General features: G+C 38.3%; 1 protein-coding gene across 2 annotated transcripts in view; it reads left to right on the forward strand.

Moving 5' to 3' along the window:
* Positions 1–17,938, forward strand: part of Lgr5 (leucine rich repeat containing G protein-coupled receptor 5) — a 122,303-nt gene that overhangs the window by 67,638 nt on the left and 36,727 nt on the right. For both annotated transcript variants that reach the window (XM_069988675.1, XM_069988676.1), the window contains exon 4: positions 7,236–7,307. In XM_069988675.1, the coding sequence (XP_069844776.1) occupies positions 7,236–7,307 (72 nt within the window). The remainder of the gene's footprint in view (positions 1–7,235; positions 7,308–17,938) is intronic.

Genomic DNA, 17,938 nt, shown 5'->3' on the forward strand with positions numbered 1-17,938 from the left:
GAGCTTGTGTTCTACTTAAGGATAGATATGGAGTAGCCTAGGGCTCTGTAAGTTGTTCAATTAAGAACTAAATGTTAATGCGCATTTCACTGGCCTGAGAGATCATATCTTTTTACTAAAAGAAGCAGGAGGCTGAGACCAGAGGATCATGGTTCAAAGCCAGGCTGGGCATGAAAGTCTGTGAGACTCTTATCTCCCATTAACCACCAGAAAACTGGAAGTGGAGCTGTGGCTCAAAGTGATAGAATGCTAGCCTTGAGCAAAAGAACTCAAGGACAGCACCTAGGTCCTGAATCAAGCCCCACAACTAACAAAAGAAGAAAGTACAATAAATAAAATAAAAGGCAAGTTTAGAGAAAAACATCTAAAGAGATTTTTTTCCTACGTCAAGTTATATATCACTCTGTAATCTGGATGTTTATAAAATAAATGTACTATGATCAGTAATTTAAATTCACTTAACAAAATGTATCCTTGAGGAAACTTCATGTTTATTATGTTCAGGTTATATAGCTGTCATCACTTTATTTGAAATATGAAAATATAAATGCATATAAATTATATAACAGGAGCACATATGAACTACATTAGAACTAATTACACATAAATATAATTTAAATCACTGAATTCTTATATTTGAGTCAGTTCATGTTTTATATGTTTTCCTTATTAAAATTTTTTCTGGTTATAACATTGTTTATTTCTAATTGCTCCATATTTCTATTGAATATTTCCCATAATACTAAAGGTATATGAAATTAAATATAACATCTGTTTTTGTCACTGATACATCCCCAGCTCCAGAACAGTACCTGTCTCATAGCATGCACTCAATAAATATTTGTGAAATTAAGGGTTCAAACCCATGACACAGAAAAAACAATGGAGCTTTAGATTTGTCAACATTCTCTTAATTATATCTAATATTGAACCAATGTTTCGTGTTTATGGAATATCTACTATTTGCTAAATAAAAATGTGTGCTTTCATATCTTGATGTGTTTCTACCTGAAAGCGTGTTTACTTACCCATAATACTCTATACAAATTTTGCTGCTTCCCATGGTGCATGTTGCTTGGACACTCTAAAAAGAATTGGCTTAATCTAATTGAGAAATGAAAATCATAGGCACTATGGTGATTTGGATATGAACTAGAAGCTTGGTCCTAGTATGGTAATGGTGAAGTGGTGGGACTTTTTAAAAGGTACGGCTTAGTGGAAGATTGCTGTGGCATTGGAAGTGTCTTCTCAGACAGGATTAATGTAGTTTTCATCAGGACCCTGGTTAGTTCCTAAGGCTCCCGAGTCTAAGAGAAAGAGAAAAGTCATATTTCCTGACTCTTTCTTGCTTCCTGTCGTACCATATGATTGCTCTTGCACCTCCCCCTGCCATTGTGATGTCATCCTTCCTGAAACCTTCATCAGAAACTGAACAGAACGCTCCCGCCAATCTTGAATTATCAGCCTCCACAATTACAAGCTAAAGAAAACCTCTTTCCTATTAAAAAAGAATATCTAGCCTCAGATATTTTGCTATAACAAACAGCAAGAAAGCAGTCTAAGACAATAAGATATTCCTCAAACTTCACCACTTCCACCAGCATTAGGCCATCAATTATCACTCTATGCAACAAATGGTTTCCATTACCTCTGCTTCACTCTATTTGTTCTCATTTAGTCCTGTTTGGGGAATTTAAAAAAAAAGGAAACAAAAATCATACAATTTGAGATACATGAGAATATTGTATGAAATAGTGAGCATCTTGAGCATTTTAAGAAATTAAGTTAAAATATGAAGTCATCTTTTATCTCTTAAGAAAGTGTTTTTTATTCCTTTCTTGCCCACATGGAAATGATTTTTAAGTCCCTGCTAGATATACAGACATAAAGAATATATCTATATCTTCTGCTTTTATTCCATGGAGTCAGAGTAAGGACTATTTACAAAAGAAATCAGCAGCTATGGGAATGCTTTCCATTTTAACTGCACTCTATGGTGCTATAAACCCTTTGATTGTTTTGTCTCCAGCTGAAATGTCTTAAACAAAAACAGAGTTTTCTAATTAATTCACTGGAGACTTATAAGGACATGCTAGAGATAATTTGCTCTTGTTTTGTCATTTAAAAATATTTAAACGAGATTTTTAGATAGGGAGTGATTGGGTCTTAATTGTTTTTTTTTGGGGGGGGGAGGTTGGTTGTGGGCCTGAACTCTGGGCCTGGGTGCTGTCCCTAAGCTCTTCAGCTCAAGGCTAGCACTCTACCACTTGAGCCACAGAGCCACTTCTGTCTTTTTCTATTAATGTGATGCTGAGGAATCGAACCCAGGACCATGAATGCAAGGCAAGCACTCTATCACTGAGCCACCTTCCTGGCCCTCTTACTTGTTTTTTAAAGTTTTGTTTGGATTTTTTTTCCTGATAGCTATAGCTGAAATATTAAATCACTAAAAGGTAGGTTGAATATGGTTTTAACTAATTTTCCTTTATTAAATATCACATTCTAAGCTGGGAATGTGGCTTAGTAGTAGAGTGTTTACCTAGCATGCATGAGGCCCTGGGTTTAATTCTTCAGTACCACATAAACAGAAAAAGCTGGAAGTAGTGTTGTGGCTCAAGTGGAAGAGTGCTGAGTTCAAGCCCCAGGACTGGCAAAGAAAAAAAAAAAGAATATATACACACACACACACACACACACACACACACACACACACACACACACACACACACACACACACATCACATTCCACTTTCTAACAGCAGATACATAAAGCAGTTGAGAAAGCTTGCCAGTGTTCAGTGAGGGAAAGCTAACTCTTGACTAGTACTTGAATTTTCCACATATTTTAATTTTTTGGGGGGTGGGGTCGGGTCATAGGGCCTGAACTGTGGGCCTGGGCGCTGTCCCTCAGCTCTTCAGCTCAAGGCTAGTGCTCTACCACTTGAGCCACAGCGCCACTTTCGGCTTTTTTCTTTTTGCTTATGAGGTACTGAGGAATTGAACCCAGGGCCTCATGCATCCAAGGCAAGCACTCTACCACTGAGCCACCTTCCCAACCCTTCCACATATTTTAAAGAGACCACATTTTAAGTTTTGCCTTTAAATTAGAAAAGATAGATGACTGAATATATACTTTATACCAATAAATCTATCCACTTTAGACATTTGCGAAGTTGGTCATCTATATCATATCACTTAAATTTATCATGAAATGTACTGATTATCTTGGAAAAACATTTCTGGTCAGTACTGAATTTGAAAGTCAAGGCTCTACAGCCCTACAGAGGCTCTCAGCCCTTTTGGCTTTATATAGTTTTCAAATCAAGTCTTAATTTTATGCTCAGGCCAGACTGGACTGAAATCCTATGTATTCTTTGCACATAGCTGGAATCACAGGTGTATACCACCATGGCCAGCTTTTGTGTTGGTTGAGAGAGAGTTCTCAGTAACTTTTTACCAAGGCTGGACTCAAACATAAATTCTCCTTATCGCCTTCTCCTGAGTAACTATGATTATAGGTATGGTCCACTGCACCCAAGCAAGGAAAGCATTTTTGGAAACCTAAAGTTAGATAATGAATTGAAGCTTCTTGGAAAAGTGTACAATAACGTGGAAATCTAAACTGTTAATGATGAGGCTATGCAAAATATGGAATTCCAATTGCAATTCTCCTAAATCCCCAGGTGGCAAGAAGAGTGTGAGGTGGCTCTGAAACGTGACTTTATTCATAAGGATCCAGCATATTTGTTTGAGACTCATGAAAATTTTAGTTGAATTCCAAGTTTAACATAATGTCATTAGTTACAAAAATGGCAATACTATATTTTTAGGAAACAGAATCTTAGGCATGGCAAGAAAAGCATCAACTTTCTGGTCTCCAAATATTTTTGACTTATTGGTATATGAGTATATATTTCCATAGATAAGAATACCACAATCATGTTCATAATTTAGTCCTCAAGTACCTTTTCAGTCAGACACTATCGTTTCCATTATATAGATAGACCACCAAAGGTAAATAGATACAAGTGGGTTTGCTCCCCAAGAATCAAAACTGAGGCTTTATCTCCAAGTCCAATATAGCTTCAAGTTCAAATGAAAATATTCTATTAGAAATAGCATACCTGAATAGTGGTTCTCAATGCATGGCATGTGCTCCATGATTTCTGCATTTCATGATAATCTGTTAAGAGTTCAAATTCTCTGATACCTACCCAGACCCTCTGGCCAGAAACTTTTGGGAATTTATTTTAGCAAGTCCTCCAGTAAAAAGCAAAAGGACCCTAAAGTTTGAAAACCCCAGTTGTATAGTCTCAGTTTTCTCTGGCTCAATTAAAATGTCTCATTCAGTGCAATCCCACAATACTATTCGGTTTGAGAAATGATTTATTAGGTACATAAAACGATGCAACATTCATCTGGACACTGACCACACAGCCATCACAGTAAGTAGATGGGTCTCAGAACTGAGCACTGAGGCATGGAAAGGTCAGGTCATCCAAGGCGGAGGTAGTCAGGTTTGAGAACTTAAACATTTAAGAACTGCCTATGTCAGAGGACCTTGTGCATTGAACAAATACTGCTCAAGGGCATGCTGCCCAATGCTGAGAGAAATACACAAAGACATACCTGAGTTGACTCTCAGCCAGTTGATTAACGAAAACTAACTTCCAGTGGAGGGGAAGGGAAGGCACATTGTTTCTGCAAGCCAAATATAAGTCTGTGACCTTACAAATTAAAATATTTCCTTCAATTTTCTACTTTCCTGAACTAATCTTCTGCCTCAGGCTTACATGGACCTAAAGAAAAAAATGCAGCAAGATGATTATGTTGCAAACATTTATGAAGTAGGTAGCAACATATAAAGAATCTAATGGATTTCTTTTCCATGCTATTCATCCCCTCCACCAACCCCTTGCTGCCAGCAGTGCTATATTTTTATTTCATTGTTGCCAAGTGTTAACACTCCATAATCTTCATGTTCCAGAAAAAAATTGTTTAACCTAGGAGAGCAAAGGCAGAAACACTTCCTGGGTGGGGAGTGGGGGGAGTGGGGAGGTATCTATTTATGTGGACATAGGGCCATAAATAGCAAGGGAGAAAATCTTCACTAGCCCCCTACTATTATCCTTATTTGAATTTTACTTAGATAACTACCACAATAATCCTTTTAAAAACCTCAGATAAATGATGTAGGGTAAATGAAAGTCATACGAAGTTGATGGAAATGTAAACTAGTGCAACCACTACGGCCATCAGTATGAAGATTCTTCAGAAAATGAAAATATATATCTATCTTATAACTCCACTTTACTACTATGCTTGTCCATGTATCTGCGGAAGTATGAATTGATATACGAGAGTGATACCTACATACCCATGTTTATTGAAGTTTTGGTCCTAATAACCAATCTGGAATCTGGTGAGGTGCCCAGCAATTGATTAATGGATAAAGAAAATGATACACATATAACATGAAATATTACTCAGTTATAGAGAAAAATTAAATCATTATTTGTGGGGAACTGGAGGTCATCATGTTGAACAAGATAAGCCAAATTCAAAAAGCTAAATGCACACTTTTGCTTATTTCTAGAGTATATACCTAAAATGTATACATCCATATACAGATAGGTAATTTATACACCCATAGATAGATGTCTATATATATGATTTACATATGCATATATATAACATAGTTTTGACTGTGGGGCTATGAAAAAGACAAGTGGGAGAGGAAAAGAGAAACATGAAGAATGAATAATAACAGAATACCTTGAGTTTATTTATGAAGATGCACAAGGAAATTCATTTAAAGCCGAAGAACAAGCTAGGTGCTGGTGAGTCACACCTGTAATCCTAGCAACTCAGGAGGCTGAGATCTGAGGATCACAGTTCAGAGCCAGTCCAGGCAGGATCAAGATTCATATCTCCACTTAGTCACAGAAAAAGCCAGAAGTGGCCCAGTGGCTTAAGTAGCAAAGTGCTAGCCTTGAGCAAAAAGAGCCCAGGAACAGCTCCCAGGCCCAGAGTTTTCGAGCCCCAGGACTGAAAGGAGAAGGAGAAGGAGGAGGAGGGGGGGGGGGGAGGGGGAGGGGGAGGGGGAGGGGGAGGGGGAGGGGGAGGAGGGGGAGGGAGAGGAGGAGAAAGCTAGCTGAAAAGCAGTAGAGGATACAGGAGATGGAGAAAAGATCTAGTCTTACTAAAATTTATATAATACATGGGAAGTACTATGGTGAAACTCCTCTTTACAAGTAGCATATGGTAAAATACACACACACATATGGCAGGAAAGTAAATTAAAAGTTTTGTTGGGGGCACATACAAGCAGGAGCAAGGAAGACAGAGAGAATAAAAGAAGATGAATATTGTCAAACACCCTTACATATATGTACATGTGAAAATATAACAATGGAACACACTTCACTTGTTTTAATGAGTGAGAGAGATGAGAATGGCGGAGAGGGTGAGTTTGATGAGGTACATAAAATTCATATGTGGAAATGTCATAATAAAACTCCTTGCCCATTGACGGTATGCTAATGAAAGATTTTTTTAATCATTAAATAAACTTCTCATCAAACTTAAAACTGTATCATGTCTTCAAGCCCTGCGGGAACCATCTCGGGTTCTCTCGCATTCCCCCCTCAGTCAATGCTGTTCCTTTAACAAGTCAAGCTACATACCACCAGGCTGTTGGCAGTTTTTCTTTCCTCTTGCTCAGTACTCTTCTCAGATATATACAAGATTTACTCCTTAACTTGACTCTGGATCCATTCAAATACCTCCTCTTCAAAGAGACCATCCCTGAACAACCTTTAAAATAAAACTTTCACATGGGGTGGGGGGAGAGATAGAAGGGGTGACAGTGATCAAGATTTATTGTACCCATAAACTGACCTATGAAGTTAAAACCCCTTTGTTCAACTCTTTAAGGATAATTTCTAAAAGAATAGCTTAAAAAATATTTTAAGTAAAATAAAATTTTTACCCTATTACCATCTATCCCAAACCTATGATTTGCTTGTTATTCAAAGGACTTTTCCTTGGCATATGTTATACATTCATTTCCTTTTCATTATCTGCATTCTTCCATGGGAATTTAAGCTCCCCAGGAGCCATTGCTTTGCCTGATGCTCTACTGTTTCTCTGACACCTGGGACAGCGCCTGTTAACTTGTGGTCAACTGTTGTTAATTTTATTTAACATCTTTCTTCATTTGTTTTAACACATAGTATGCTGCAGAACAATCAGCTAAGACAGGTACCCACAGAAGCGCTACAGAACTTACGAAGCCTTCAATCACTGTAAGTATAGTAATAATTGCAAAAACATAGTCAAATCCAATTCAGGAAGATCTCTGAGATGTACCTTTGACTGCTTTTCTTTGACGTGTGATAAGGGTGATAGCTAAATAGTCAGTGACAGTCCATGAGTTCAGTAATGCCTAATATTCTCCTAAAACACTGTGAGTGTGGAGGCCCAGTATGTGAGTTCAGAGTTGTAAGGCAGATATTTCATTATAACACCTTCAACCAAAAACCTCAGAAACGTTCATGTCTCAGGATAAATTATCTACTTCACAGTCTTGCCTTTCATTCCCCTTCATACTCTTGTTTTGAATTCAATCAGAAATACTACTTTCTTTCTTAAGATAGAAAATTAGATGGCCCAATCTAGACATGTTGATGTCTTCCATTTCTTTATCTTTAAAATAGTTTGAGCTGCTTTGTAACTGAATATTTCAAAGGAGAAGAAAATTTAAGGTTTTTTCCTGCATGCTAGCAGTTAGCAATTGGAAAATGAAATTTAAATAATAATACCCTTTTAAAAAGCATCAGAAATGAAAAAATTGGCCAAATGTGTTGGTTCATGCATGTTATATCTCAGCTATTCATGTGGCACAGAACCAGAGCATCTTGGTTCCAGATTAACTTACAGCAAAAAGTTCAATAAGACTTTATCTCAACCAACAAACGTTAAGCATGGTGGGCTGTGCTTGTCATTGTAGCTTTATGAGAAGCATAAATAGAAGAATCATAGCCCAGACCAGACCATTAAGCATGAGACTCTGTCTGAAAAACAAATAAGGCTAAATGGGTCACGGCTGTGATTCAAGTAGTAGTGTGCTTGCTAACCCAGGAAGTACAAGGCCTTGAGTTCATACTTCAGGATTGCAAAACTACTTTTTAAGAATAAAAATATTTAGAGTAATCACAGTCCAACAAAATGAATACCAAGAACTGGTACTTGAAAAGTGTGGGAGAAGGTCAAAGGGACGGAGCTAGAGAATGAAGAGAGGAAAGAGAAAGAGGAGAATGCAGTAGTAATAGTCAATGCATGTCCTATGAAATTAAGAATAATTGGGGGGTTGGTTTAGGAGGGAAGAGGGTAATGGTGAAATCAGTGACACAAAGCAAGATGAATTATATTGATAAATTGACTTGTTGAATGGTAGCTACTTCGTACAACTACAGATAATAAAAATATATTTTTAAAAACTCAAAAAATAGAGTTAAATAAAAAAAGAGATATGTGTCCCATACACTGTCAAACATGCCAATACAAATTCAAAAAATCAAAACAAATTGTTAAAAAAACAAAAACTCCATTCTTGCCTAGGAAAACAATATTCATAAGATTACATTTTCCTTAAATCTCTCCGTAGATTCAATTTAACTCCAATCAAAATCCTGGTAGGTATGGCAGAATTTAGCAAGGTGATTTGGAAGTTTATATAGAAGCACGAATAACCTAGAATAGCCAAAAATAACTATGAAAAAATAAAGCAAAACTGGAGAACTTAGAGTGTTTGCTTTCAAGACTTAGATAATCACCCTTTTAACAACACACACACACACACACACACACACACACACACACACACACACACACTCACACACAAACATTCTCAGTGGGATTGGTGTCTCTACTCCAAATCTACACCTTTTCCATCAGGAGTTTCCCCCTCTCCTATGTACTGAGTTTAAAAAAAAAAATCACAGAACCAGACGCTGGTGGCTCATGCCTGTAATCCTAGCTACAGGATGCTCCATGAGACTCTTATCTCCAGTAACCAACAGAAAACCAGAAGTGGTGCTGTGGCTCGAGTGGTAGAGTGCTTGTCTTAAGCTGAAGAACCTAGAGCCATAGTTCAAGCCCCACAACTGACCAAAACAAAACAAAAAAACAAAAACAAAAAAACAAACAAATCACAAAATAAATACAAATAAGTATTCTTCATTCAAAAGAACATTCTCACCAGCTAGATGTTTTGAAACTTGGATTGTAAGCAACTGTTTTCCATGATTTCTAGGCAAGTATATAGCACCATTCTTTCATAAATCATCCACTCATCAGAATAGATGCTTGCAATACATTGTATGATTTCTGATACATAGATGTGTAATGTAGTCTATAATTTCACGTCCTCCAGAATAGGTATTCTGGTACTGCTTTCTGGTCTTAAATAAAGGAGGAAAATAAATGCACAAAAAGGCAAATGAACATTGCAGGCTATCATTGAAAACATTCATAAGAAATCCATTGGTTAATAATTACATATTGTTTGCTTAATGCCTTTTTACTGAGGTGACGCCAGAGAAAAGGAGAACGTGAGATTTGGAGATACTTTCATCCTTTGATCTTTTTTTTTCTTTCTTTCTTTCTTGGAATGAAAGAAAATCTGAGCTTGAGATCATTTGGAGCATTTTACTTACTCCAGTCAAACAAAGTGACTTCCTAGGTTTTCAGCAGCCTATAGATAAACATGCCCACAAAGGTCCCTTTGTGGCATGGGATGGGCCTGTCACATTTCCTTAATGACAGGACACTATGGCTCCTCTTTTGTTGCTCAATCCTCTACCTGAAGGAAAGAAGCAGCAGCTGAAAAGCAAAAGCAGACTCTGCTTGGACTGTCTATAAGGGCACAGGGATCTGATGGCTAAATTGAAATCAAGATAATGACAGTGCCCAATAGGAACTTTAAACAGCTGCAAGGCAGCAGCAGATAGAAGGATAAGGGTTGGTAACTAAAAGCCCCTATCGGCTGAAAGAAGATCACAAACAGAAGTGAACTCTTTGAGAAAGAGAAAACCATGAATCTTTTGTTCACTTGAACGGGGTGGTGCCTCTCGATACAGGGGTCAGATTTAGTTTCTTGCCATCTAGATATTCGCTGTTCACCAGGTGTCCCTGGGTGTCTGGTTCATGAAAAAAGAGAACTTATGTGTTGAATCCTTATAAATACATTATATGTATGTGTGTGTGTGTGTGTGTGTGTGTGTGTGTGTGTGTGTGTGTGTGGTGTGTTGTGTGTGTATGTGTGTGTATGTTCCTTGTGAAAAGGTCAAGGGAGAATATTTGAGGATGACATTTGCTGTGTCTAATAAGAAGCATCTAGGCAGATACTCGGGCAGCAGTTCACAGTGCACTGTCTTAGCTGAGTGAGGGAATGTTGATCTTGGTGCCTTGTGCCCCAAGCACAGATAACCATTGTGCAGAATGCAGCACTGGCAAAAGCGTTGTGCTGAACTGCCACTTTTTCACACTCATATTTTTTGTTATGCTTTGACACGAAAAATAAAATCTATCAGAAAGCATGTTAAACATTGGCTGAACAACCAACTCCATAGACCGTATTGTCCCCACAGAAGGTGCCCTTGTCTCAAGCTTTTGTCAAACCACCTTTTAGCTGGGCAGGGCTGGGGGACATGGGAGAGTAAGCCCCTTTACCGTTTTACTGTTATCCTGGGCTTAAAGCCTTCCATTGTATTTCTCCTGTTCCCTTTAAGTGGTTCCAAAGTGAAAACATTCGTGTTGAGTTTAATAGTCTTTGCAAACCTGCAGACTTTATCCATTCTCCATTCATGTTCCAAGCCATTAGCCCAGAACACAAAGGCATTAGCTTTTTGCTGCTTCTGAATCATTAAGAGTAATGACATGACAAGGGTTTGAGACTCAGTTTCCTCCGTGCTGCCAAGACCCGGGAGGCCTCCATTCAGCCACCATTCCCTTTTTGGCTAAGAGTCAGCCCTTAGAGAGACACTTTGCCCTGTACTACATGGTTCCTTCACTTTTTTCCTCTCTCTTGAATTCTCTCTCTTGAATCCTTATTTTCTAATGCTTTATTTCATTGTATTATACATTTGCTCTCTAAGAAGTACCCCATACCAGCCATCATCTCTATGTATACCTAGCCTTGTAACCTCCAGTGGAGCTTCTGTGGTAGCGTCAAGTAAACATCTGGAGAGGCCTAAAGCCTAGGCTGTACCCCAGAACAATTAAATCTCAGGCTATTTTCAAACTAGTATTCCTGTATCATTTAATGTTTCTTAAAGTGTAGATTAGGAAATCAGGCACCCTACCGGGTTCCCTCTGATGGTCTGCAAACTGTTTGACAATTCTTTTTAAACTTGAAATAACAACAAAATCCATACTTTGCAGCCTAGCAGGAGCTAATATTGCTCTTGGGCTATAAATGTCAGGCCTTGTGTTTAATTGAAACAGTACACATCTGCCTCTTAATTCTACTGACAATCTAGGATTGATAAAGTTAAGAGACCATATGGTAGACTACCGGGTGATTCAGATGTGGTCCACAGACCACCTGAGCTATGCCAAACTTTGGGCTTCAACTCAAGTTCCAACATGTTCTTACTCAATTAAGAGTCTTCATTTTAATCAAACCTTACATGATTCATATGCAAAAACACTTCAGAAAGGACAGTATTCTGTGGCACTGACCAACTGGCTTACAAATTTTAAAAAAATCTATTGAAATAGGTCATTTGAACTCTCTGCCCCACCCATGTAGATTTGGCTTCATTGAATGAAGCTAAGAAACTTGATATATTGCGATTAGTAACATTGCTGTGAAAAAGAGACAAACTTTACTCAAGTTGCAAGGGATCTAGTTTTCCATTTGCCCCACATAAACAAAAAAAAGCCTTGTACATAATGAAAACACATAGATACACTTGTGTTCTTTTAACTGTGTCCGGATGCTTACAAATTGCTCAGCTAAAAAAGGACTCAGGCCCCTGTGCCAGAGCCTGGCCCTGTACAATATTTGCATTTGGCTTCTGACATGTCAATGACTGCCCAGACACCGAGTGGATTTTTGTAATGTAATCAAATATAACCTAATTTCCTTTCTGTTTTTTTGGAAAGGAATAGAAATGTAATCAGAATTCACAGTGAGTTGTATTTCACCAAGAAACATTTGGCATGGTAGACATTTAAGGACTAGAGTCAGATTGCAGTGATTTGATGCAAACTCAAAACTTAACTGTCTCACGCCCTCTTACCTCTGTATTAATGGTTAAGAAACTGAGATATGAAAAAAATCACTGCCTCATTTGCAATGGTCATTAATGGATTTCAAGCATCTCACTGTCATATATAGAATTCCAGATAAACAAAGAGAATTGCATATCCATGTTTAGCCAACTAATCAAAGAGAATTGCATATCCATGTTTAGCCAACTAATCAAAGAGAATTGCATATCCATGTTTAGCCAACTAATCAAAGTATTATTTAGTACAAGTATGACTTAGCAGTTATTATTTCATCCCAGAGCTGCATTAGTGAAGCTAATATGTATAATCACAAAGTAGAAAATGGAAAATGAATAAAACATCATTATTTCTCTATTCTTCAATTAGCTGATATTTATCTTCAGAATATAGGATTCTATTTAAAATGCCAGTTGAATATGTAATTCCTGTCTAATGCAGGACCTGCCCATATATCCTTGTAATATTATTTACAAAGTTACAAATTCCACCCATGGACCCTGTGAAATCATATAAATCATTTCATCCAATCTCTTCATAGTGGGTTTCTGTTCACCGTCATCAAGGAAAGTAGAGAGTAAGCAAGATTAAGAGGTGAAGAGGAAGAGGCGGGGCCCAGTCTCAGCAGGAATAAGGCAAGTTTAGGACCAGCAGCCAGTTTCTCCTATTAACATGCAGAAGCTTATTGGGTTTCAGGCCCTGGATTCAGAAGGGGAAGGAAGTAACAAAACACAAAGACGCAGAAGCAGACAAAAAAAAGAAAAGATGAGATCACAGCAATGGTGAGATTAAAGGATCCAAAGGTTTTAAAACACAAGAAATAGGTAATGTATTAGTAACATTATTCCACATATTAAATAGTCTCCGGGGAGAGAGATCACAAGCATACATATATAATAAAAAAAATACATTGTGGTATTCATTTGTTTTCTTTCTAAAGTGTGCCAATATATATTAGGTATAACACATTGGACTAGAGATGGAGTGAAGTGCTCTAGAAGGCATGGAGCTTATTATTGCAGATTGTTTCATAGGACCAGATACAAATCAGTGAATCCTCACCAGGAAGAAAAGTTTTGGCCTGTACCTCTCAATTTGAGCATTAGAGGGACCCAGCAACTCAGAAGGTGCAGATAGAAGGACCACAATTCCAAGTCAGCCAGGGAAAAAGGTCAGTGAGACTTGTCTCAAAAATAAGCGAGGCTCCAGGCAACTGTGCAGCCATTTACAATCCTAGCTACGCAGTATGCTGAGATCTGAAGGTCGAGGTTCTGAGCCAACTCGGGCAGAAAAGTCTGTTCATAACCAGAAAACCAGAAGTGGTTCTATGGCTCAAAGTGATAGAGTGCTAGCCTTGAGTGAAAAAGCTCAGGGATAATGTCTAGGCCCTGAGTTCAAACCCATGACCAAAAACAAATACAACAATAAAAAAAAGGACAGGTGTGGTAGTGCACAACTGTAATCTCAACAAATCATGAGGCAAAGGTAGGAACATTATCATCTGAGGCTGATCTGGGTAAAATTACAAAACCCTCACTGAGAAACAACAGGAGCAAAAAGAAAGAAAAAGAAGAAAGAGGGGGGAGGGAGGGAGGGAGAGAAGGGAGGAAGGAAAGAAAGAAGGAAGGAAGGAAAAAAGGAAGGACGGAAGGAAGGAAGGGAGGAAGGAAGGAAGGAAGGAAGGAAGGAAGGGCTAGGAAAGAAGAAAGGAAAGAAGGAAGGAAAAGCTGGAAGAGCTGCTGGAACGCTTGCCTAGAGACGTGAGGTCTTGACCTCAATCCTTAGTACCACACTAAAAGAAACACTGGTAAAGCATTAGAGTGATGGGGAAGAGCAGATAATAAGTTTAGTCTTGAATGTTGTGTTTGAGCCGGAACAGTTACATGGAGATAACACATAGTTTGAAATCCATATCTGCACTTAAAAAAAAAAAAATACGGTTGGATGTGGTGGCACAAGCCTATAATCCCAGCATTCCGGAAGTGGAGGCAGGAGGATTGAGAATTCTGTGCCAACCTAGGCAACATAGTAATGTCTGTTTGGAAAAAGTAAATAAAAGATTTTTTTAAAAAAACTAAATAAATAACTCCTACAGTAGGTCTCCTTACCATGCATTGCTCTCCACCAAACACCTCATCATAATTATATATTTGTCCGGTTACACTGTTTTTGTTAATGTTCTCCATAAGATTTAGGTCTGGCTATAAATTAGATAAAGGTAATACATATAAGAATTGGAAAGCTGGGTGCAGGTGGCTCACCTGTATAATCCTAGCTACTCAGGAGGCTGAGATCTGAGGATCGAGGTTCAAAGCCAGCCCCGGTAGGAAAGTCCATGAGACTCTTATCTCCAATAAACCACTAGAAAACTGCAAGTGGTGCTGGGGCTCAAGTGGTAGAGTGCTTGCCTTGAGCTGAAGAGCTGAGGGACAGTGCCCAAGCCCAGAGTTCAAGCCCCACAACCAACAAAATGAAAAAGAAAAAAAAAAAAGAATTGGACTTAAAAGTTTGTCTCTTGGAATTTATTTCCACTCAAAGCAACTTGTGGATACTATCCATATATATCAGTGTGGGTTGTGTACATAGGTACATTAGCGTAACTGATGGAAATCCAGGTTTAAAGTATAAGTTGTCATGTCGAAAACGAACTTTACAACTTTGGTGGGGGGGGGGAGGATGGGGGGGGCTGAGGGGAGGCTGGGAAGGGATGGGAAGGGGAAACAAAGGAGGAGGCTGCAATGCTTGATAAGAAATGTACTCATTATCTTGCCCATGTAATTGTAACCCCTCTGTACAGTATTTTCACAATAAAATAATAATAATAATAATAAATTTAAAAAAAAAGATTTAGGTCTGGGAGCAGCCTGGTTTATTGCTGGCTTTCCAGCACTAGGTATAGTTCCTAGGATAAAGTCAGCCCCAAGCAGTACTTGTTAAACTGAATTGAACACTCAAACTCTATGTTGTGCTCTAGACAGCCATTCTGATCATCTCATCTTCCCATTTGACCCATAATCCACACTCATTCATTTCCCTGTCTCCAAACTCTATAATCTGTAGAGCCTGGCTTTTCCCACATCTTTCCTGGATGGAAAGTTGAACCTAGTGTTTTCTTCAAAGATTTGGGAGTTGATTTATTGACTGGAATTAGTTTTCCTCTTGTCTCAGCTAAGAAATGCCCCTTCAAAGGATGAATGGGAGAAGAGCCTGGTATGACATCTTGAAAGGTAGATGAGATTTAGAAAAGGGAATGCTTCTGAACAGAAAGCCTGGAATGAGCTAGAAAAGAGAGTTGACTGGACTGAAGAAAGAAAAGTTTGGCCAGATAAAGTGAATAGAAAGTCTTCCATATCAGAATGGGAAACTTAGGTTTGAAAGGAGCAGTAATGTGGAAAGAACTATAGATGCCTAGCAGAGAAAGGACATAGCATGAAATATTAGGGAGATTAATCTGGCAGCAGCCTACAGAATTAATTGACAAGATAAGAGATCAAAGGCAAAAGAACCAGCTCAGAGGCTGTTATAGCAACGCAGGTGTGAAGAGATAAGAGACTTAGTCAGATAGTCAAAATGGATGGTCTCAAAAATGAAGATAAATGGAGAGAACTTGGTGAACAATTGGCTGGAAAGCAACAGAAGATTCAAAATTGATCCCTAGGTTTCAAACCATGTTGGTGCCTAGAGATCTATGATATCACTAATAAAGATAGGATCTTTGCTGTCTGTCAAGAAAAAAATGAAACACAAGAATTCCTGCTTCTGCCTGGCTCTGGTGGCTTACACCTGTAATCCTAGCAACTCAGGAGGCTGAGGTTTGAGGATTGTGGTTTGAAGCCAGCCTAGGCAGGAAAGTTTGTGAGACTCCTACCTCCAATAAACTACTCAGAAAAAGCTGGCAGTGGCGATGTGGCTCAAGTGCCAAGTGCTAACCTTGAGTACAAAGAAGCCATGAGTTCAAGCCCCAGGACTGGTAAAAACAAAATTGCTACCTTTGTTATTTTGGATGTAGATTGTCTTTTGGTTACAAAATGCACAGCAGTCAGACATTTGTGACCTCCAGGAAACTGAGCAACTTAATATAACTTAAAATAATTAATTTCTCATATATGTGTGTGTCTTCATTGGAGTTTCACAATCCTTAATGATGCCAGGAAAACACAGATTTGTTTCCCTTGAACACTCTTCATCCATCTCATAGTCAAGACTGCTGATCAGCCTCCAAATTCTTATACTAGTCTTACATTTCAACAAATCTGTGGATTATCTCACCCCAAATGCAGAGGTCAAAAAAGAATTGTTATCTTTTCTTAGGTCTAAAGTTTTTTTTTCTGGAAGCCACATTAGGTTTATCGGCAAGTTCAAGGGAAAAAAAGAAATCAGCAGAAATTGCCCATCTAAGAAATAATGGTCTTTATGAATATGAATTCATATGCTTAAGCTATCTTCCTAAGATATATAACATGTTTCATGTTTGTGGGAGATTCATGTGAGATGAAACTTCACATTGTGGTAATACCATAAATATTTAAAAACCGTAGCCACCACAACAAAAATTCCTCGCATATTATTATGGAGCATTCATTGAAATCAATATTGATTCAATTTACAAGAGTTCAGAGAGGTAAAAGTCTCCCCGATGATACTATTGTAATGCTCTTGTAGCTAATTTGGCTCAATGATACAGTGATTCCAGTGCCATAAATTTGCAAAACAGTAAAAAATTCTATGTATGTCATACAAAATTGAGAACAGTGAAGAGCTGAGAGGGATGGGTGAGAAAGTTGAAAGTGTGACACTGATCTGGACCCATTGTACTTATAAGTTGCTTTCTTGAATGGCAATTCCTTTGTACAACTTCTGAAAGTTAATTTTTAAAAAAGAAAGAGGAAGGAAGGGAGGAAGGAAGGGAGGAAGGAAGGAAGGAAGGAAGGAAGGAAGGAAGGAAGGAAGGAAGGAAGGAAGGAAGGAAAAAATACTGCTGTGCTGTGTTCTCTATGTGTGTGTGCGTGTGTGTGTTACCTTCCACAAAATGATGGTCTGAGATGGCACTGCACTAAGTTATCATGAAGAACTTTCAATCACACACACCTGTACAGAGTCAAGAATCACCTTGAGAGTTCTTTCTTTAAGAGCAGAGTTGGGCTGAGAAGGTGGCTTAGTGGTAGAGCGCTTGCCTTGTATGCATGAGGCCCTGGGTTCGATTTCTCAGCACCACATAAGCAGAAAAAGCCAGAAGTGATGCTGTGGCTCAAGTGGTAAAGTTTTAGCCTTGAGCTGAAGAGTTGAGGGACAGTGCCCAGGCCCAGAGTTCAGGCCCCACGACTGGTAAAAAGTAAAAAGAGCAGAGTACCTTATTGAAAGTCAGACAGAAAAAGCTTAAAAAGTATTTGAAGTAAAAGAAAAAGGATAGGCATTATTATGTAAGAAACAAGCCAGAAGTTTGAATATGAACATTCTATCCTAAAAAAAAATTCAAAAGAGTGAAGTTTTATCCTAACAGAGAATTTGTGTGTTTTGCTGAATAGTGTCATAGATGTTTTCTTCAGAGAATTTATATACTTGGCTGAATATGTTATACATAGATTGGGAACTAGATGCTTTTAATTTATTGAACAGGTGAAATAATAATTGCAAAAACGTT

The sequence above is a fragment of the Dipodomys merriami genome, unplaced genomic scaffold (assembly GCF_024711535.1).
Source record: "Dipodomys merriami isolate MVZ:Mamm:240054 unplaced genomic scaffold, mDipMer1.0.p SCAF_10, whole genome shotgun sequence".
Classification (NCBI taxonomy): Eukaryota; Metazoa; Chordata; class Mammalia; order Rodentia; family Heteromyidae; genus Dipodomys; species Dipodomys merriami.